The sequence below is a fragment of the Melospiza georgiana genome, chromosome 5, assembly GCF_028018845.1.
Source record: "Melospiza georgiana isolate bMelGeo1 chromosome 5, bMelGeo1.pri, whole genome shotgun sequence".
Taxonomy (NCBI): domain Eukaryota; kingdom Metazoa; phylum Chordata; class Aves; order Passeriformes; family Passerellidae; genus Melospiza; species Melospiza georgiana.
Window position 1 is genome coordinate 67,481,573 of NC_080434.1, and position 23,127 is coordinate 67,504,699.

Genomic DNA, 23,127 nt, shown 5'->3' on the forward strand with positions numbered 1-23,127 from the left:
AGGAGGGTGGTGCTGCTGGCACTGCCCTGCTGTGCCCTGTGTGTCACACCTGGGCTCTCAGGCTGCTGGCACTGCCCTGCTGTGCCCTGTGTGTCACACCTGGGCTGTCAGGCTGCTGGCACTGCCCTGCTGTGCCCTGTGTGTCACACCTGGGCTCTCAGGCTGCTGGCACTGCCCTGCTGTGCCCTGTGTGTCACACCTGGGCTCTCAGGCTGCTGGCACTGCCCTGGCAGTGATGGCCCTGGCAGTGCTGGGGATGGTTGGAATGGTCTCAGAATTCCAACCTGAGCAGTTCTGGAGTTCTGTCCCTCCCACTGCTCAGGGGCTGGGCTGGGTGCAGCAGCTGGCAGGGCTTGCTCCATGCTCTGTTCTACACAAGGTCCCTGCAGGTGCTGTCCTGGCCCTGGTGACTCCAGTCTGTGCCCAGGAGCCCCTTGGCAGGGGCTGGATCCAAACCCAGCAGAGATCCCAGGGATGGGGGCTCATCCCAGCTGGGGTGGCACATGCACAGCCCCCCCCCCCCCAGGCTGAGGGACCAGCCCTGCCCCATTCCCATCTGAAATCCCAGCCCTGCCCCATTCCCAGCTGCAATCCCAGCCCTGCCCCATTCCCAGGCACATCCCAGCTGCAATCCCAGCCCTGGCCCATTCCGTGGCCCATCCCAGTTGGAATCCCATTCCCTGGCCCATTCCTTTCTCATTCCCCATCTGCAATCTGAGCCCTGCCCCATTCCCTGCTCCTTTCAAAGCTGGAATCTGAGCCCTGGTGTTTTCCCTGCCCCTTCCAGAGCTGGAATCCTATTCCCTGTCCCATCCCAGCTGCAATCCCAGTCCAATCCCCAGTCCCATCCCCTGTCCACCCCCCCAAGCTGGAGCCCATCCCAGCTGTTTCCAGCTGTGCTGCCCTGCCCGTGCTGTCCCTGTCCCAGCTGTTCCCAGCTGTTCCCAGCTGTTCCCAGCTGTTCCCAGCTGTGCTGCCCTGCCCTGCCCGTGCTGTCCCTGTCCCCAGGGCTGCAGGAGCTGCTGCTGCTGGCAGGGCTGAGCTCTGAGCACATCCTGCTGCAGATGGTCTGTCTGGCACCCCTCGGTGAGAGCTCAGACCCCAGCAGCCACCACTAGAAGTGCTCGAGGATTTTCCCTCTGAGGAAAGGGGCTCTGCAAGGAATCAGACACTCCAGGGAAAAAAAAAAAAAAAAACTAAAAAAAAAACCCCCAAAAACCAAAAAAAAAAAAACCACAACCCCCCCAAAAAAACGTGGTTGTGGGTTTGTTTTTAATCAGGGATGCTGTAAAATCTCAAGTGACACTTCATCCCACAGGCAGCAGCAGAGAAGGCAAACACCAATAAACATGGAAACAGGGGCACAACCTTGCAGAGAGCTGGGGCTGCTGCTGAGGAGGAGCTGTGGTGAAATGTTGATATCAGCAGCCATGGATGGAGCTGTGGTGAAATGAAATGTTGATATCAGCAGCCATGGATGGAGCTGTGGTGAAGGGAAATGTTGATATCAGCAGCCAGGGATGGAGCTGGGTGGAATGTTGATATCAGCAGCCAGGGATGGAGCTGTGGTGAAGGGAAATGTTAATATCAGCAGCCATGGATGGAGCTGTGGTGAAATGTTGATACCAGCAGCCATGGATGGAGCTGTGGTGAAATGTTGATATCAGCAGCCATGGATGGAGCTGGGTGGAATGTTGATATCAGCAGCCATGGATGGAGCTGGGTGGAATGTTGATATCAGCAGCCATGGATGGAGCTGTGGTGAAATGTTGATATCAGCAGCCATGGATGGAGCTGTGGTGAAATGTTGATATCAGTAGCCATGGATGGAGCTGGGTGGAATGTTGATATCAGCAGCCATGGACGGAGCTGTGGTGGAATGTTGATATCAGCAGCCATGGATGGAGCTGTGGTGAAGGGAAATGTTGATATCAGCAGCCATGGATGGAACTGTGGTGAAATGAAATGTTGATATCAGCAGCCATGGATGGAGCTGTGGTGAAATGTTGATATCAGCAGCCATGGATGGAGCTGGGTGGAATGTTGATATCAGCAGCCATGGATGGAGCTGTGGTGAAGGGAAATGTTGATATCAGCAGCCATGGATGGAGCTGTGGTGGAATGTTGATATCAGCAGCCATGGATGGAGCTGTGGTGAAGGGAAATGTTGATATCAGCAGCCATGGATGGAGCTGTGGTGGAATGTTGATATCAGCAGCCATGGATGGAGCTGTGGTGAAGGGAAATGCTGATATCAGCAGCCAGGGATGGAGCTGGGTGAAATGTTGATATCAGCAGCCATGGATGGAGCTGCAGGGAGCAGGGAGAGGAGCTGGAGCTGCTGGTGCTTGGAGCTGCTGATGTGGCAAAGTTTGCTCCAAAACACCTGGGTTTTTGCAGGTTCTGGTTAAAAAAAGCTGCCTGACTGTGCCAGAAGGAATAGGAGGCAACCCTGAATCTTCCCTGAATTTGGGGTTGTTTGGTGAAAGCAGCTCAGGGCTGTGTGAAAGGATTTCCTGAGCTCAGTTTAACATTTTGTTCACTTTCTGTGCCACCCTTTTGTCCCCCTCAGGACTTTCTCCTTTCTTTCTCTACAATAGTATATATTATTATAGATACTCTATAATAGTATATATTTTTATACATATTATATACTTTCCTCACTCCTTTCTCTGCAAAAGTCCCTGTTGGACATATTACAATATGTTTTTCACAGTTCTGTTTTTTTAAAGTATTTAGTCTTATTTGTAAAGCCATCTTTTGAAGCTTATTTCTAGTTCTGTTTTTCTCTCAACAATGCCTGTCCTATTCCCTAGTATTTTAAAGTTAGTATTTCTTCTCTTCAAGTTTGCATACAGATATATATTGTTTTTTCTTTCAACAATGTCCGTCTTATACTATATACTTTTTAATTAGTATTTCTTCTCTTAAAGTTTGCATACAGATATATGGTTTTTTCTCTCAACAATGTCTCTTATTCCATATATTTTAAAGTTAGTATTTCCTCTCTTAAATTTTGCATACAGATATATATGTTTTTTCTCTCAACCATGTCTGCCTTATTCTATATATTTTTAAGTTAGTATTTCTTCTCTTCAAGTTTGCATACAGATATATATGTTTTTTCTCTCAACCATGTCTGCCTTATTCTATATATTTTTAAGTTAGTATTTCTTCTCTTCAAGTTTGCCTGCAGATACATGCTGTGTAAACTTTGTGTTAAGTTTGAACATTTTTTACAAATCTGTTTCCCACAGTTCCCCTCTGTCCCCGTGGAGCTGGGAGAGGGAATTTGTGGAGACTGAGGTTTTTAAAAGCCAGCCTGAGCTTTTTTGTTTGCTGTTTGTTACCATTCTAAACAAGATGGGATCTGGCCAGGGTTGTTATAGTAACTACTGAGATTTCCTCAAGAGAAGGGGAAAAAATAGCAGCAGCCCCATTCATGCCTTGCTGCAGCTCTCCATTCAGAGCTGCTCTGCGAGAGGGGAGGGGACTGCAGGGACAAAACCACGTCCCTGTAATGAGCACAATTATATAATATATCATTATATATATATATTTAATTATGCAGCGTTATATGTGGTTATATTTATAAATAGAAATAGTAGTTAATGTAATGTAAATAATGGATAATATAATGTAATATATGGAATAGAGAATATAATATAGTATATAATGATATAACATAGTATTATATGATATATAATATAGTATATAGTATATAATAATATATAATATGTTATATAATATATTATATAATACTAGTATAAATAGTATATAGTATATAATGATACATAATGTAGTATATAATAATATATTACTAATGATGTAGTTATATTATATTATATTATATTATATTATATTATATTATATTATATTATATTATATTATATTATATTATATTATATTATATTATATAATATCATAATCTTATTATATTATTATTAATTATATGTTTATATATTATATAATATATAATTTGCTATTTATATGTAATTATATTTATAAATATAGGTGGTAGTTAATATAATGTAAAATAAATTGTAGTTAATATAATGCAATATATCTAATAGATAAAGTAATGTAATGTGATGTAATATATGATATGATATGATATGATGTAATGTAATATGATGTAATGTAATATAATGTAATGTAATATGATGTAATGTAATATAATGTAATGTAATATGATGTAACATAACATAATATGATATGATATGATATGATATAATATAATATAATATAATATAATATAATATAATATAATATAATATAATATAATATAATATAATATAATATAATATAATATAATATAATATAATATAATATAATATAATATAATATAATATAATATAATATAATATTTTTAGCCCCCTGGTCCAGTGGGAGGTGTCCATGGCCATGCAGGTGAAGATCTCTTTCCCCCCCAAGGTTCCCTGATGTGATTTCCTGGGTTCCCCCCTTTATTCTGGTTTGTTTCCCTTGCAGAGCCGGCTGAAGGAGGCAGTGCAGCTGCTGGAGGATTACAAACACGGCACTCTGCCCCCAGGAGTCACCAACAAACAGGTCAGAGGGGAAAACCCTTCCATTTCTGCTTCTTCCCTGGGGAGGGCTCTGCTCAGGGGGATTTCTGGTGTTTCTGGGGGCAAACACCAACTGCTCACACTATTAAAGGGAAAAAAATGTCATTTTTTAGCTGGATGAAAGCTTTTTGTCACTCCTGTGAGTTCTGTAGCAGCAACTGTGTGGCTCAACCCCTGCCCTGTTTCTGTAAAATAATTTCAATTTGTCCCCAGATCCCAACCTTGTCTGGGCTGTTCCTGCACAATAATTTCCATTTCTGTCCCAATCCCAAAGTCATCTGGGCTGTTCCTGTACAATCATTTCTTTTTCTGCCCATATTCCAACCTTATCTGGGCTGCATCAGCCCCTGCTCTGTTCCTGTGCAATAATTTCCATTTCTGCCCCAATCCCAGCCTTGTCTGGGCTGTTCCTGTGCAATAATTTCCATTTCTGCCCAGATCCCAGCCTTGTCTGGGCTGTTCCTGTGCAATAATTTCCATTTCTGCCCAGATCCCAAGCTCATCTGGGCTCCTCCAGGAGCAGTGGGGATGTTCCTGGCCCAGGGATGGGAGCAGGAGGGTGTGGAATGCTCAGGGATGGGGTTCCTGAGGAAAAGATGATTTTTGGGATGTAGGGATGGGCTGGGTGATCTCTCCAGGACCACATCAGTCCCATTTTCTGGGCTTTTCCCCCATATTCCTCTGCAACTTGTGGAAGCAGGGATGAGGATTTTAGAGGAATCAAACTGCTCTTGGAGTATTTTACCTCCAAGTCAGTGTCGTGAAACAAAAAACTTCAATTCTTTTGTGGGTGTTACCTGAAACTCTTCCCCATTCCTGTCCATGTTACCTCAAACTCTTCCCCATTCCTGTCCATGTTTTTTTTTCTCAGAATATGGAGTTTTTGCCCAGAATATGGAGGTTTTTACCCCTAATATAGAGGTTTTTGCCTGAAATATGAAGTTTTTTGCCCAGAATATGGAGGTTTTTACCCATAATATGGAGATTTTTACCTGGAATATGAAGTTTTTGCCCAGAATATGGAGTTTTTACCCATAATATGGAGGTTTTTACCTGAAATATGGAGATTTTGCACAGAATATGGATGTTCTTACCTAGAATATGGAGGTTTTTACCTATAATATGGAGATTTTTACCTGGAACATGGAGGTTTTTACCCATAATATGGAGGTTTTGCCCATAATATGGAGGATTTTGCATGAAATATGGAGTTTTGGTCCAGAATATGGAGGTTTATACCTATAATATGGAGGTTTTGCCCAGAATACGGAGGTTTTTACCCATAATATGGAGGTTTTTACCTGAAATATGGAGTTTTTGCCCAGGATATGGAGATTTTTACTTGAAATATTGAGGTTTTGCCCAGAATATGGAGGTTTTTACCCATAATATGGAGGTTTTTACTTGGAATATGGAGTTTTTGCCCATAATATGGAGGTTTTTGCCCAGAATATGGAGTTTTTACCCATAGTATGGAGGTTTTGCCCAGGTTGTTCCAGGCTGCTGCCAAAGCTGGGATTGGCACAGGGTGTGCTCTCTCTGCTGATCCCTGCCAGGAGATGGAGAGCACAGACTCCACTGGGTCTGGAAGTCCTGTCTTGACCATGGCACCAACTCAGGGGCTTTTCATGGCTCAGTTTGTGCATCCAGCACAGAAGGACCCAGCTCTGTGTGATTTAATGTCATGTAAAGGTGAATTAATGTCAGGGCTGCCTGAGGGAATGCACTCCCCAATAAACAGGGATAGAAGTGCTGGATTGGGAGCTTTTCCCCCACACCCTGTAGGTCAGAAATCTTCTTTTACCTTTTTTTCCCATTCACAACTATAATTTCTTCTCATCAGAGACAAATAACAGGAGGAAAATGAAGGAAATTCAAACTCCTGCTCACTTCAGAAGGGGCAGCTGGTGTGGAAGGTGCTGTGCTGGGGAAGAGGAACAGCTCCCACAGAAAATCAATGGGAAATTGTCACAAGGCAGTGGCTGAGGCTCTCCTGGTGTCACTGTGCTCTTCCAGGCAGCACCTGATGGGGAGGAGAAGGGATTGATTGGGGAGGAGAAGGGATTGGGGAAGAGAAGGGGTTGGGAAGGAGGAAGGATGGAAAGGAGGAGGGATTGACTGGGGAGGAGAAGGAGTTGGGGAGGAGGGAGGGATTGGGAAGGTGGAGGGAGGGAGGAGGGATTGGGAAGAAGAAAGGGTTGGGGAGAAGGGACTGGGAAGGTGGAGGGATTGGGAAGTAAAAGAGGTTGGGAAGGAGAAGGGATGGAGAGGTTGAAGGGATTGATTGGGGAAGAGAAGGAATTGAGAAGGAGGAAGGGATGGGAAGGAGAAGGGACTGGAGGGAAGGGATTTGGAAGGACAAGGGGTTGGGAAGGAAGGAGGGATTGGAAAGAAAGGACTGGGAAGGAGAAGGGGCTGAGGAGGAGAAAGGATGGGAAGGAGGGAGGAATTAGGAAGGAGAAGGGATTGGGGAGGAGGAAGGGTTGGGAAGGAGAAGGGACTGGGAAGAAGAAAGGATGGGAAGGAGAAGGGACTGGGAAGGAGAAGAGGCTGGGGAGGAGAAAGGGTTGGGAAGGAGGGAGGGATTGGAAAGGTGGAGGGATTGATTGGGAAGGAGAAGGGATGGGAAGGAGGGTTTGGGAAGGAGAAGGGGTTGGGGAGGAGAAGGAGTTGATTGGGAAGGAGAAGAGACTGGAAAGGAGGAAGGGATGGGAAGGAGAAGGGACTGGGAAAAGGGGACTGGGAAAAGGGGACTGGGAAGGAGAAGGGATTGAGAAGCAGAAGGGACTGGGAAGAAGAAGGGATGGGAAGGAGGGATTGTTTGGGAGCAGGAGTGAGGCAGCAGCAGTGACTCAGCCCCATCTGCCCGAGGCAGATGACACACAGCCACTCTCTGTGACAAATGACACACAGCCCTCTCTGTGACAAACCACTTTGCAGACTTTTGACCCACATTTTGCAGAGTGACAAAGCCAGGCTCTTCCCAGGGTTCATTCAGAATTCCACTGGGGGAGAGGCTGAGCAGGCTGGGAGAGAATCCAGGTGAGGGAGGGGAAGGAAATCCAAAACACAACAGTAGACTGAAGAGAGAAAATATAATGGCAGAGGATTTTTCCCCACCTTGTGCTGATCCACACAGTGGAGTTTTTGCCCTTTAATTGTAAGAGTGGAGCAGCACAGGGCTCACCTGTGCCCCTCAGAGCCCTTGGACTGGATGTGACACACCAAGGAATGTCTGAGAGGGCTGAGGGAGAGCCACACTCACCTCAGGGGCTCAGAACTGATGGGGTCTCTGGGGTGGAGGTGACCCCGAGGTGTTGGAAAGTCTCTTTTTCCCAGCCCCAAGACTGAAGAAGAAGTCGAGGAATCTCATTTTCAGGGTTGTTTATTTGCTGTTATCTAATTCATTGTCTGTCTGTCCTGCTGAGATCTGTCCAGCAGGTCGGGTTGGGGCACACTGACACCCTCAGGGCAGTGTTAGCTTTTTATACCAAAATACTTTATTTACAATAACTTTTCAATGCCCATCACTTATATTAGACAGTCTGGCTCTACTCTAAACCAACCCAAGAGTGTCAACATCACAGCAGAAGATGGAGGACAAGAAGAAGAAGGACAGAACATGCCCAGATTCGTCCATCTTGCCACTTGAACCCCCATTCTAAAAACCCCAAAATTCTACTTTTCCAAAATTCTACTTTTTCCACACCCTCAGGCAGGTGTTATCTTTTTATACTAAGAACTACCTGTACTTTATTCACAATAATTTCCCAATACCTATCTCCTGTGTTAGACAGTCTGTCTCTAAACCAATCCAGCAGTGCCACCATCACAGCAGAAGGTGGAGGACAAGAAGAAGAACAGAACACACCCAGATTCCTCCATCTTGCCTCTTGAACCCCCATTCTAAAAACCCCAAAAATCTGCTTTTTCACCCTGTGACAAATTCACCATGATTCTACTCAAACCTCTGTGGTTTGTAACTCCTCACACAAAGTTGGGAATTGTTTCCATGGGCTAAAATCCAAGGCACAGGTGGCTGTGACTCCGTGCCAAGGTCTCTGAGCCCCCTGCCAGGGTCTGGAGTCCTCCAGTGTTGGAATCCAGGAAATTCCTCTGAAACTCAGGAAATTCCTCTGGAACCCAGGACATTCCTCTGGCTGCCCTGGATGGCTCCAGCCCCTGGCAGGGGGCTCAGAGACCCTGGCACAGAGCCCAGGACCCCTGTACCTTTGATCTTGACCCATGGAGCCAATCACCACCTTTATATGAAGAATTACAAGTCAAGAGAGTTTAAGTAGAATAACAGTTTGTCATGGGGTAAAAAATAGATTTATGGCATTTTAAGAATGGGGGCTTGGGGTCCTAAGATGGAGGAATTTGGGTGTGCCCTGTCCTCCTTTCTCCTTCTTCCTATCTCCATCTTCTGGGTGATGTTGGCACTTTTGGCTTGGTTTGAGGTAGAAACTCAGTGTCTAACATGGGTGATAGGTATTGGGAAGTTATGGTAAATAATGTAATGGTAAATAATGGTAAATAATATTATGGTCAATCATGTAATGGTAAATAATGCAATGGTAAATAATGGTAAATAATGTAATGGTAAGTAATGGTAAATAATGTAATGGTAAGTAATGCAATGGTAAAGAATGTAAAATAATATTATGGTAAATAATGGTAAATAATGTAATGGTAAATAATGCAATGGTAAATAATGGTAAAATAATGTTATGGTAAATAATGTAATGGTAAATAATTATGGTAAATAATGGTAAAATAATGTTATGGTAAATAATGTAATGGTAAGTAATGGTAAATAATGTAGTTTTTAGTATAAAAAGATAACACTGCCCTGAGGGTGGCCAGTGTGCCTCTGTCTGACCTGGGAAGGAAAAGGGGTTGGGAAGGTGGAGGGATTGACTGAGGAGGAGAAGGGTTGGGAAGAAGAAAGCATGGGAAGGAAGGAGGGACTGGGAAGGAGAAGGGATGGGAAGGAGAAGGGACAGACCTACAGCAGGCTGGAGAAAGAATGTTATAGATAAGAAATAATAAATAACCCTGAGAACAAGAACAGAAGAATTCTGACTTCTTATTTGACTGCCAGGCTGGGAAAAGAGACTTTTGTGTGTCTCAGAGTCACTGTGGGCAGCAGAGGTTCTGAGAGCCCAGGGCAGGCACAGGGATGGATGTGCTGGGTTCTGAGAGCCCAGGGCAGGCACAGGGATGGATGTGCTGGGTTCTGAGAGCCCAGGGATGGATGTGCTGGGTTCTGAGAGCCCAGGGCAGGCACAGGGATGGATGTGCTGGGTTCTGAGGGCCCAGGGCAGGCACAGGGATGGATGTGCTGGGTTCTGAGAGCCCAGGGCAGACAGGGGGATGGATGTGCTGGGTTCTGAGAGCCCAGGGCAGGCACAGGGATGGATGTGCTGGGTTCTGAGAGCCCTGGGCAGGCACAGGGATGGATGTGCTGGGTTCTGAGAGCCCAGGGATGGATGTGCTGGGTTCTGAGAGCCCAGGGCAGGCACAGGGATGGATGTGCTGGGTTCTGAGAGCCCTGGGCAGGCACAGGGATGGATGTGCTGGGTTCTGAGAGCCCAGGGCAGACAGGGGGATGGATGTGCTGGGTTCTGAGAGCCCTGGGCAGGCACAGGGATGGATGTGCTGGGTTCTGAGAGCCCAGGGCAGGCACAGGGATGGATGTGCTGGGTTCTGAGAGCCCAGGGCAGACAGGGGGATGGATGTGCTGGGTTCTGAGGGCCCAGGGCAGACAGGGGGATGGATGTGCTGGGTTCTGAGAGCCCTGGGCAGGCACAGGGATGGATGTGCTGGGTTCTGAGGGCCCAGGGCAGGCACAGGGATGGATGCCCTGGGTTCTGACACAGAAGCAGCCTAGGGCAGAGTTTTGGAGCGTCGATCCCCCCAGCAGGAGCAGTCCCCCCCTGAGGAGGCAGCTCTGAGCCCAGGCAGACGAGTTGTTTTGACAGAGCTCTCACCAAGCTCTGTCTGAGGCTCCGCGCCGCAGCAGCCGCGCCTGACAGAGCTCGAATCCCTCTCATTGAGGAATCCACGGCGAGTTGGAGGAGCTGCAGCCTCCAGCAGCTCAGCACAGCCCCTGGCGCCTGCTGAGATGGTTTCAGCACACGAGGAGCGGCAAACACAGAGCCTAGAGCTATGTCACAGCAAGCAGCTCCTCCACACGCAGCTCCTGACAGGGTTCTGGTGGAGCCAGCCCCGCTCCGCCGCGTTCCCCAGGCAGCTTTTTCCAAATGAGCTGCAGTGCCACAGCCATGGGCTATCTAAAGATATAAAAATCCCTCTCGGGAGCTGTGATTGTGCTTGCAGCACGTCCCCAGGACCGTCTCTGGGGTGGTTTGCAGCAGAAATGCTGCAGCACTGGGCAGCAGCAGTGCCAGCCCTGCAGCTCTGCCCCTTCCGAGCCTCCCCACCCTTCCAGAGGCTCCTGAGCTTCCTCCTGGACTGGATTTCACTGCCCAGCAAAGTGCCCATTAACCCAAGGTGGGAAAAAGCCATTTCTGGGGCCTCATTAGCCAAAATGAAGAATTGATCCCTCACCTGTCGATAGCTGCTGCACTGCTGAGAGCTCCTCACTGAGGGGGGCTCTGGGGTTTGTTCCTGCGTTAGAAAGATGTTTTAAAAACAGGATTTTCAGCCTGGCTGTATCAATTATGTGGTCAGCAAAACAGAGGAGGAAGAGCTGCTTGATCAGTATTTATTCAGGGCAGCAAGAAAACACACTCCATTTCTTCAGCTGAGCTTATTTCCTTGAGTTTTTATTGAAATATTTAAAAGCCAGGCTTTTTTTTTTTTTTTTTTTTTATTAAATATGCAGCTGAGTGTTTGTTAAAATGCTCCCAGCCCCAAATATTCTGTGCAGTGGGAATACCCCACACTGTCATCAATCCCCCTCTCCAGCAGGCTCTTAGGATTGCTGAATTTTTCTTGAAATGAAAACTTATCTCTGGGAATTGCACCAGTTTGGGGTGGTTTTCTGCTCTCTTGGTTGTTGGGGTTAAATATTTGAGGAGGATTAGAGAAGGTGTTTGGGGAAGAAAGCCCCTGATGGCCTTGGGGAGGTGGATTTGGGTGGTGGATCCAGAAATGTTTGATGGAAACAGCAGCTGTTTGTTAGCAGGGCTGGGGAGTTTTGGAAAATTAGGAATTTTTGCTGTGGGAAGCCCAAGGGAATTGTGGGGTTTGGTGAAATTCCTCCTTCCTGCTCCTGTGTGAGGGTGAGGGGCAGCTGCTGCCCCCTGTGTCCCCTCTCATTCCCCTGTCCCCAAACCAGGGTCCTGAGGAGGGAGGTGAGGGGGGGAAGGAAATGTGGAGGATTTGTGCTGATGGAGAAACTGCTCCAGTTGTCATTTCTGCGCCACCTGTTCCAGCTCTGCAGGTGTTGGTTCATGGTCATGGGATAGTTTGGGATGGAAGGGACCCTAAACCCAGCCAGTGCCACCCCTGCCATGGCAGGGACACCTCCCACTGTCCCAGGCTGCTCCTGTAAGCGGTCCTGTGGTCCCTCAGCCAGGATTCCTCAGGGACTGGGAGTGGGGTGGGCTGAACATCCCTCCCTGTCCTCGATGTCCCTGCCCCAGATGTTCCTACCTCAGATGTCCCTGTTCATGATGTCCCTGTCCATGATGTCCCCATCTACGATGTGCCTGTCCATGATGTCCCCATGCTGAGGGTCTCTCTCTGTCCTGACTGTCCCTGTCCCTGATGTCCCTGCCCTGGCTTCTCTGTCCTGGCTGTCCCTGCCCTGGCTGTCCCTGTCCCTGATGTACCTGCCGTGGCTGTCCCTGTCCATGATGTCCCCATCCATGGTGTCCCCATGCAGAGAGTCCCTCTCTGTCCCTGATGTCCCTGTCCCAGCTGTCCCTGTCCCTGATGTCCCTGTCCATGATGTCCATGATGCCCTTGTGCTGGATGTCCCTATGCTGAGGGTCCCTCTCTGTCCATGATGTCCCTGTCCATTATATTCTTGTCCATAACGTCCCTGCCCTGGCTGTCCCTTTGCTGGATGTTCGTTTGCTGGCTGTCCCTGTCCTTCATGTCCCTGTTCTGGCTATCTCTGTCCATGATGTCCCTGTCCCAGCTGTCCCTGTCCCAGATGGCTGTCCCCACCCTGGCTGTCCCTGTCCATGGTGTCCCTGTCCATGATGTGGCTGTCCTGGATGTCTCCATGCTGAGGGTCCCTCTCTGTCCATGATATCCCTGCCCTGGCTGTCCCTGTCCCAGATGTCCCCGTCCATGATGTCCCTATGCTGAAGGTCCCTCTCTGTCCATTATGTCCCTGTCCCATATGTTCCTGACCTGGCTGTCCCCACCCTGGCTGTCCCTGTCCAAGATGTCCCTGTCCCGACTGTCCCTATCCTTGATGTCCCTGTCCCAGCTGTCCCTGTCCATGATGTCCCTGTGCTGGACATCCCCATGCTGAGGGACCCTCTCTGTCCATGATGTCCCTGTCCCAGGTGTCCCCACCCTGTCTGTCCCTGTCCCCGCTGTCCCCGCCGCTGCTCGGTGGCTGCTCTCGGTGCTGGCAGGGTCTGTCCCCAGGGCTGGCAGGGTCTGTCCCCAGAGCCCCGGTGGCTGCTGCGAGTGGGAAGGTGCAAATGACACACAGAGGGCTCGGGGAGCCAATTTGCAGCAGAAGGTGGAGACTGTAACAGATCCAATTCCAACTGCAGGCAGGGCAGCGATTCCCAAAGAGCCTCCTGGAGGGAACCTCCGGGGTAGAGCTCTCATTTCAGGGAATGGCTCCTGCCCTGCAAGCAAGGCTGGAAAATGCAGCCTGCCAAACAAGGACCAAGGGCCAGCTTGCTTAGACCTGGCCTTTCCCTGCTTTGGGAATGCTGAGTTCAGCTTCCATCCAAAAGGCTGTACCAGCTGCAGGGTGTAATGGTGTGGCTTTTGTCCTTTATCCCACTGATTTGTGGGGTTGTATCTGTGTCCTGTGAGTGTGTGAGTCCCCTGTCACCCTGTCCCAGAGCCCAGCACAGCCTGGAACAGCTTGGTGCAGGCAGGGCAGAAATGAAGGCTGAAGGAAGCAGCACTCGTTGACTCACTCCCAGCCCCAGAGGGACTGAAATCCCGCCTGCTCAGGGCACAACTGCATCTCTGTGGGCTTTTTGTGCTCCAGAAAAACCCTTTGCAAGGCTGAGGAACCTTGGGTGTGCTCAGGGTTTGGGCACCAAAGATCTGCCTTGAGACATTTGCAGGTGGGTATCAGCACTGGGGGGGATTTCGTGATGAACTTCAGGTTTGTTCATCCCTTCTTCCCCCAAAACACTTGAATTTTCTTAGCTGGAATTCCCTGCACTCATTCCATGTTTCAACTGCGTTTCCTTCCCCTTGCAGGCTGAATTTTTGCCTCAGAAATTGGGGTAGGAAGAGCTGCTGAGCTGCTGGTTTAATCTCAATGCTCCAAGTGCTGCCCAGCTCCTGGTTTAATCTCAGTGCTCCAGATTTTGCCCAGCTCCTGGTTTAATCTCAGTATTGCTCCAAGTGTTGTCCAGCTCCTGGTTTAATCTCAGTATTGCTCCAAGTGTTGCCCAGCAGCAGCCCAGGATGCTGGAAAGCTGCTGGAGATTGGTCTCAGAGCCCTGATTTCCCCCACTTGTGGGTTCCTAATGCTCCACCCTATAAATGCAGTGGGACACAGTGCCAGGGATGCAGGGGAAGGTCCTTCAGCCCTGTCCCTGTGTCCCTGTGTCCCTGTGCCATCCCGGGCTGGCTCCTCCCGGTGCTGCTGCCAGCAGAGAGAGGCAAAGAGCCACACAGCAGCAGCAGGGCTGGGGGCTCTGCAGGGAGTGAAGCTTTTCCCGGGAGAGATTTGGAGTTTTTTAATGCCTATGAGAGGTTTGGAGGTGCAGCTCATTAAGGAAATTGTGAGAAATGCTACCCACTTTCAAAAAACCGAAATGGTTTATTAAAACCTGATCAAAAATACAACAGAAGGCTGAATAGAGAAAATATTGAGGCGCTGGGAGCATTTTCCCCACTGTGGGCTCACCACGCAATGGAGGTTTTGCCTTTTAACCCTTTAGCCCCTCCCACAGTTCTGTCCACCAACTCCCTTTTGTTGTCCAGTGGTGGAGTTCACTTCCTTAAGTCTTGATTGGAGGTCAGGTGCTGCCAGAGTAACAACCCAAATGTCCTCCCAAATGTCCCAAACCCAGGCCACCCCTGATAACAACACAAGTGAGTAAATCATGACTATAAATCTATAAAACATCTCGCTATTAATTCTCTATTAAACATATATATACTTTTCTCTCTTAATTCTCTATTAAACATACATATATAATTATATTAATTCTTTATTAAATATACAGATATAAATATACTTCTATTAGTTCTCTACTAAACATATATGCATATATATACTTCTCTCTATTAATATCTATTAAACATATACATATATATACCTCTCTATTAATTCTCTATTAAACATGTATGTATATATATAATTCTGTCTATTACTTCTTTACTAAAAATACAAACATATATACTTCTCTCTATTAATTTTCTATTAAACATGCATACATATATGTACTTCTCTCTATTAAATCTCTATTAAATATATATACATATGTATATATACTCCTCTATTAATTCTCTGTTAAACAAATATATGACTTCTCTCTAATTCTCTGTTAAACATATATGCATATATATATATACTTCTCTTTATTAATTCTTTATTAAACATAAATACATATAAATATACTTCTCTCTATTAATTCTTTATTAAGCATATATACATATATCTCTCTTAATTATCTATTAAATATATATACATACATATATATCTCTCTATCAATTCTCTATTAAGCATATATACATATATATACCTCTATTAATTCTCTATTAAACATATATGCATAAATATATCTGTTAATTCTCTGTTAAACACATATAGACTTCTCCCTATTAATTCTTTATTAATATATACACATATAGACTTCTCTATTAACTCTGTATCAAATGTATATAGATATAATTCTCTCTATTAATTCTCTATTAAACATATATATATATATATATATATATATATATATATATATATATATATATATATTCTTCTCTCTATCTTCTCTCTATTAAACACATATACAGGATATTTTCCTTTTCCTTGTGAGACTCAGCCATGGCATCACCCATCTATGACAAGATGCAGCTCATTAATGAATGCAGCTCATTAATAAAGGCTCCCTGGTCAGGCAGAGGGAGGTGCTGCCTGTTCCCTGTCTGGTTTTTTCCCCCCAAAGTTCAGATGTGAGCTGGCACGGGTGTGCTCCGTGCCCAGACTCTGGGAGGGGAGAGGGAGGGAGGTGTGAAGCCCTGGCAGTGCCAGCAGTGCCACAGCTCTGCCTCCTTCTCGGGGCCATGTGTTCCCACCTCCCGAGCCTGCACTGGCACAGCTGGCTGCTCCAGGAGCTGAGCTTAATAAAAACCCAGCTCATCCCCCTCCCCAAATCCTGCCTGCTCTGCCTCTGCTTGGCCCTGGTTTCCCTGCTGGCTGTGCAGCCCGAGGGATGGGATGGGATAATGGGATAGGATGGGATATGGGGTGCTGGGGCTGTGCTGCCCAAACAGGAACCAGCTGCAGCTGCTGAAGGGGAGAGAAAAGATAAAATTCGATCAAATTTCTATTTTTTCTTTATTAAATTTCTATTTAGATACAATTTTTATTGATAAGGAATCAACAATAGGCCTGAAGTGGAGGCTGGACATTAATCCAGGGATCACAAAACCAGCAGTAAACACCCTGAGCTGTGGATCTTGGCTGGCTAAAATCCTTGTAGCCACCAGACACCAGGTTTAGGATTTTTGACCCACATCTCCCTCCTTAGTGTAGGATCATAGGCTGGAGAGGACCTGAGGAGGTCACAGCCCACAGGATTTGCTGCTGGAATTCTGCCTGTTCATTTCAGTGGGTGTTTGCCTGCCCCTCCTGCCCAAATGCAAGAGCACCAATTTGTGAGCGAACACAGCTCCATCACTGACTTTGTACCCTCAGCATCAGGGGGAGAGGGGGAAAAATGGGAAAAAATGGGAAAAACGGGAAAAAAAATCAACAATAAGCCTGAAGTGGAGGCTGGACATTAATCCAGGGATCACAAAACCAGCAATAAGCACCCTGAGCTGTGGATCTTGGCTGACTGAAATCCTTGTAGCCACCAGACACCGGGTTTAGGATTTTTGACCCACATCTCCCTCCCTGTGATCCTTATGTGGGATCAGAGGCTGGAGAGGATCCGGGGAGGTCACAGCCCCCAGGATTTGCTGCTGGAATGCTGCCTGTTCATTTCAGCCTGCACCTCCTGCCAAATGCAAGAGCACCAATTTGTGAGCGAACACAGCTCCATCGCTGACTTTGTGCCCTCAGCTTCACCCGTCAGCATCAGGGGGAGAGGGGAAAAAACGGGAAAAATCGACAATAAGCCTGAAGTGAAGGCTGGACATTAATCCAGGGATCACAAAACCAGCAATAAACACCCTGAGCTGTGGATCTTGGATGACTAAAATCCTTGTAGGCACCAGACACCGGGTTTAAGATTTTTGACCCACATCTCCCTCCCTATGATCCCTGTGGGATCATAGGCTGGAGAGGACCTGGGGAGGTCACAGCCCACAGGATTTGCTGCTGGAATTCTCCCCGTTTATTTGAGTGGGTGTTTGCCAGCACCTCCTGCCCAAATGCAAGAGCACAAATTTGTGAGCGAACACAGCTCCATCACTGACTTTGTACCCCCAGCATCAGGGGGAGAGGGAAAAAAAACCGGGAAAAGCTGAAGAATGAGCCCAGGCTGTGGATGTGCGGCGGGCAGAGGTCCCTTGGAGACAGACAGACAGACACACACTCGCTGTTCTGCACAGCCCTTCCTGCGCGTTGGCGGAGCCTGAGCTGTGTCACTTGTGACTTCTCACTCCGCAGCCTCTCCAAACGCACTTCTGGCAACCGGGCTGCTCTGAAACTGTTTCATCTCTCCCCCATTAGGCTCGGGGAGGTGCAAAGAGGCTCGGCGGCTCGATGGGCAGGCATTCATTGCGGCGCCGCTGCCTCAATCAGGCGAGCAGCGGGGAGAGGCGCTCCCGCTGCCGCAGCCGCAGCAGCGCCCGCCGGATCCATCGGCGATAAGAGCCTCCCTTTTGGGCAGTAATGGCTTTTCCTCACGGTGTTGATGAAGAGCGAAGAGCCCCATTTGCAGTAAACTGTAATTTTTCCCCCGCTCAGGTCTCCCGCAGGATGCGATAGATCCGGGATGTGTTCCTTGAGCTGCTGCTCCCTTTTCCTGGCAGGAAAATGCCCCTTTTTTGGCTTGGGGATATTCTCGGTGTCGCTGAGGTGAGCGGGGTTCAGGCATCACCCAAGGCACGGAGGGAGCTGCAATGCACCCCAAAGAACCTCCCTGGTCCCAGGAGGTGCTCCTGCTCAGCCACAGCCCGGCTTGGTTCCAGCCCTTCAGCTTTAGGGATTTAGGAGCTGGTTTTATCAGCTCATCCTGATAAACACGGGCCCATCACAGTTCTGTCCGGGCTGGCTCGTGGTGTGTTCACTGAGGTGTGTTATGGTACCTTGAGCACCGGATTTCTTATTATTTCTATTCTATATTATTTATAGAAATAATTATTATTATTTCTGCCCTTTTACAATACAATAACCAAACTAACAGCACGTGTTTAACGACCTATCAACTATTTTACAACAGTTTCTAAGCTATTTTTAACAATTCCAAGTCATGTCCAGGTCACAGAGCTGATTACACCTGTCAGCTTGGTGTGGTTAAAATGGGATTAAACAAATCTGATCTGGAGCGACCTGAGCTGGATTCGGGAGCCCAGGGAGGGGTTGGGCACCTCCAAAAGTGCCATCCAACCCAAACCATTCCATGATTCCAGTGGCATCCACGTCCTCCTGCAGCCCTGGTGCAAGGACGGTTTTCAGTGAATGATTCTCACTCTGCTGAAGCCTTTCCAGGAGAGTGCTGGGAGGATTAATTAGTTAATGTTTATTGAGTGCTGGGAGGCTGCACCGTGTTATTTGAGAGCTGATTTTAGCCGTGGGGACTCGATTCTGGTTCCACCCACTCTTGGGTTGGGATCTGGCAGCAGCTCCTGGTGCTGGGAATCAGCAGGGCCAGGGCAGTGCCCGTCCCTGTGCTGGCATTGCCAGGGCACCTCCAGGGCTGGGGAGAGCCCTCGAGGGGCCAGGGCAGGGACAGAGCTGGGAAGGGGCTGCACAATCCCTGAGGGAGCTGGGAAGGGGCTGCACAATCCCTGAGGGAGCTGGGCAGGGGCTGCACAATCCCTGAGGGAGCTGGGCAGGGGCTCAGCCTGGAGCAAAGGAGGCTCAGGGGGCCCTTGTGGCTCTGCACAGCTCCTGCCAGGAGGGGAACAGGGACAGGAGCAGAGGGAACGGCCTCAGGGGAGCTCAGGGTGGGCACAGCAGGAATTTCCCCATGGAAAAGGTGGTGAAGTATTGGAAGTGCCCCGGGCAAGAGTGGAATCCCCATCCCTGCAGGAATTTCAAGCCCTGTGGATGTGGCGCTTGGGGACAGGGGCAGTGGTGGCCCTGGCAGTGCTGGGTGTGATTGCCTGAAATCTTTTCCAACCTGAGCAATTCCCTGATGCCACTCAGGGACTCAACAATGCTCAGAATGGCAAAGAGGAGTTGTGGCATCCAGGAGGAGTCCCGGGTGCCTCCTGTGCTGCCTCACTGCATCCCCAGGAGGGGCAGAAATGATCAGAGCCCTCTGGGATTTATCCCACTCTTGGGATCCCTTGAGCTCTGCGTCCTGAAGAACCAAACCCTTCCTAATGCCAGGATTTTAGGAGCAGGGCTGTAAAAACACCAGTGGGGAGGTTTCCTGTGAGGAAGGAGAGCCATAGGTGGTGTTACCTGCTTTTCCAGGTTTGTCAGGAATGCCAGACTGCTCCATATCTGTGAGCAGCTGGAGCTGGGTTGGTTTTTTCCCTTTATTTCAATCATTTAAAGAACTGGGATTACTGGGGAAGCACATCTGGATTGGAGGCTGCCCTCCCCAGGGCACAGGAAGGAGCTGGAGCGCTCCAGGAGCAGCTCTGCTGCATCCCACGTTCTGCACCACCCAATATTTGGAATTCAGCGTGGGCTGGGTGATCCGAGCTGTGCTTTAATAAACCTCACAAGCCCCGGGGTGTGAAACCACTGGCAGTTCCTGACGGGGTGCAAAGTGCCGCTGTTACCTCGTTAAAATCTGCATTTCCTGGGTGCAGGGGGGCTGCTGGGCGGTGAGAGCATCGCTGCTGGAGCAGGATGGAAACAGCTTTTGATACAGAACTGGCTGGACAGATGAAATAATTAACTAAAATTACTGTTTTTCAATTATTTCCTCTCCAACCTGTCCTTACAGAGGGGTTTTGTTGTGTAATGGTGTAAAGTCCAGCCCGGGCAGACCCCACTGAGGGATCTCTGCAGGACTTAAACCTTTGGGTTTTCCTTTCCACGTTGTGCTCATCCACCCCATGCCTCCTAATTAGTTCTTTGTCTGTAATTGTGCCTTGTCATGACGAGTGATTAATGAGTGATTAATCAATGAGGGCTTTTCTGCAGGCAGTTATTCCTGGCTGGCATAGCTGGAGAGGCACCCATGGATTGAGGATCAGTGCTCAAAGGGTGGCACCAGGTGCTTTGAAGCTGAAGGAGGATTAGTTTGGATTAGAAATAAGGCAGAAGATTTTTATGGAGAGGGTGACAAATAAATTGCTGTCTCTGAGTGCAGGACTGTGAAATGTTCCCGTGTTTAATAGGAGGAGGCTCATCCATTAAGGAGAACTGGAACCCTCCGTGCTGTTTTTATAGTGACAGGTGTTGGGGAAGAGATTGGGGCTGGATGGATTCTTTAAATAAATTCTTTTTTTTTTTTTTTAATTTTTTTAAACTATCTCCAAGCTGCAATTCTGCTGCTAAATAAGGATTGCTAATGAATGTCCTGACAAGCAAAGATCACATCTATTCCCAAGATTTATTCCAGTCTCCATCTCCTCACCACAGCTTTGGATCTCTTCAGATTCTGGTGGTCTTTGAGGCCCTGCCTTAAACATCACCATGATATTTGAGGTGATGTTTTGGATAACTGAACTCAGCTCCTGAGTTCATAAAATCCCAGAATCCTGGAATGGGTTGGGTGGGAAAGGACCTCAGAGCCCATCCAGTGGCATCCCTGCCATGGCAGGGACACCTCCCACTGTCCCAGATGCATCCAGCCTGGCCTTGGGCACTGCCAGGGATACAGGGACAGCCCCAGCAAATCTGGGAATTCCAGCCCAGGCAGGAATTCCTTGCCAAGATCCCAGCCCAATCTCCCCTTTCCCAGTGGGAGCCATTCCCTGTGTGCTGTCCCTCCATCCCTTGGAAATTGTCTCTCTCCATCCTTCCTGCAGCTCCTTCAGGCCCTGCAGGGCCACCCTGGGCTCACCCCAAAGCTTCTCCTGTGCAGGTGAACAATGCCAGCTCTGCCAGCCTTCCCTCCCAGCAGAGCTGTTCCATCCCTGGGTCCATCCTGGAACCTCCTCTGGGCTCTCCAGCAGCTCCAGATCCTCCCTGTGCTGCCACCCCGAGCTCAGGGCTTCAAAACTGCTCCAGGTGATGACAAAATTGGTGACAAAAGTGGTGACTCTTCCTTGAAAAAACTGTAGAAAAATCAGAATCCTGGAAAGGACGGGTGGAAATCTCTTCCTTGAGTCCTGAAAAGGTGGATCTGAGACCACTTGTGAGCAGCCTGGAGCTGGTTCCTGCCCATCCATGTCCATGAAGCAGAGCCTGACCTGACCCCTGTGGTCTCCCCTGATCTGACCTAGGGGAGAGCTGCAGTGGCCACAGGGGAAATGTCCATCCCAGGGGACCCTCCTGCTCCTGGTCAAGGCGGAACCATCCAGAGGAAATATCCATCCCAGAAGAGCCTCCTGCTCCTGGTCCAGGTGGATCCATCCAAGGGAAATGCTCCATCCCAGGAGCTCCACCTGGTCCTACCCAGCCCTCCTGGACTGAAATCTAAACCCCAGCACGGATCTGGGGTCATTCCCTGAGCTCCAGAGCAGATTCCCCGGTTTCCCAGTGAGGGGGATGAGGTGGGAGCGTGGCTGTTCCTCCAGGGCAGGAATGAAATCCCCCCAAACCCAGGGACTGCTCTCCCAAAGCAGCCCGGGCTGGCAGGGCTGTCAGGGAGCTGGAGCTGCTGGAAAACGCTGCAGACAGAAGAGGAATTAGAGGAGAAAGAAGTGAAAATGAGCTGGCAGAATCCTGAGGTGACTCATCAGGTGCATCTTGTGAAGTCTCTTTGGAGAAGTAATGAAACCGCGTGTTCTAACAATATTTGCACTGCAGCAGGGAAAGGCATAAATATTGGGATCAATTAATGAAATTAGAGAATTTGACCAAAAAAGCCCTCGTGCTGGCTCAGAAAGCATCCCTCTTCCTTTTTGCTGGTGTCAGTGCCTGCAGTTGGAGAGGAAAATCCCGCAGTTGTGTTTCCCACCCTGCATAAAGGGGATGTGGGCAGCCCTGGGGTCGCTGGGATGGGCTGGGAAGGCTCCTGGAGCCCCAGGAATTCCTCTGCAGGTCAACAATCACCCCGTGGAAGGTCTCCATCTGGTGGGCAGGCAGAGACCTCATCGCTGTCTGGGTGTGGAGCCTCCTTCCCTTTGGGTGTTGGGGTTTTGACCCACCCGGTCTTTAGCACCAGGGTTGTCCTTTGTGTGCCCCAGGCTCTGTTTTCCACCCGGGAAAGGGGGAATGATGATTTTCCTTAGGAAGGGAATTTTCCTTCAGGAAAACTCCATTGTGTCTGTTCCATTTACATCTTCAGTTCCTCATCACAGGCAGTGGAGCTCATCACAGAGCTTCATTTTGGAGCTTGGGGTGAATTTGGAGTGAAATTTGGGGTTGTTAGTATCAGTGGGTCAATTAATGCAATTTACAGCAGATTAATTACCTTATCCCAACAGCATTTAAATGGATTTATATTTGGGACTGGCAGCAAAGCTGGGGTGAGGGATGCAGCTTGATGAACACAGTGGCAATGCTGAGCTCAGCAGGGTGAGCACCTGATGTGCAGGCTGGGTGGGTTGGGTGGGGAAAGCAGGAGCCAAAAAGAGCCATCACCATGCTGGGCTGTGGCAGCAGCAGGAGCAGAACTCCCCAGGTTCTCCTGGCACAGCTCCCCTTGGAATAATTCCCCCGGTTCCTGGCGGCCTCCACTCAAGAGGATGTTGACAAATTGGAGAGAAGTGAAGGAGCCACGAGGGTGGGGAGAGATTGGCAAAGCAGCCTTGCCAGGGAAGCAGCCAGGAGCCTGGCTCGCAGAGGATTTGTGGGGTTTTAGATGGAAATGGAGCTTAAAGGGTGGAATTGCAGCTCCAAGGACCTGGGGGCAGAACAAACCCAGACAGAGGTGCTGGGGCCTCGGGGCTGAACACGAGTTTTTAACAGCAAAACCCAGCAGCTGCTGGGACATTTCAGAGCCCTGGCTTCCCACCC

At 48.6% G+C, this 23,127-nt stretch overlaps 1 protein-coding gene across 2 annotated transcripts in view; it reads left to right on the plus strand.

The window, feature by feature from the left end:
* Positions 1–23,127, plus strand: part of SFXN5 (sideroflexin 5) — a 107,867-nt gene that overhangs the window by 14,823 nt on the left and 69,917 nt on the right. The window contains exons 1-2 of one of the 2 annotated variants that reach the window (XM_058024926.1): positions 3,463–3,517; positions 4,492–4,569. Coding sequence is in view for 1 of the 2 variants with exons in the window: in XM_058024925.1 (XP_057880908.1) it covers positions 4,492–4,569 (78 nt within the window). In the remaining variant the exon portion in view is untranslated. Of the gene's footprint in view, positions 1–3,462; positions 3,518–4,491; positions 4,570–23,127 lie in introns of those variants that run through there. The other variant, XM_058024925.1, reaches the window with a different exon arrangement.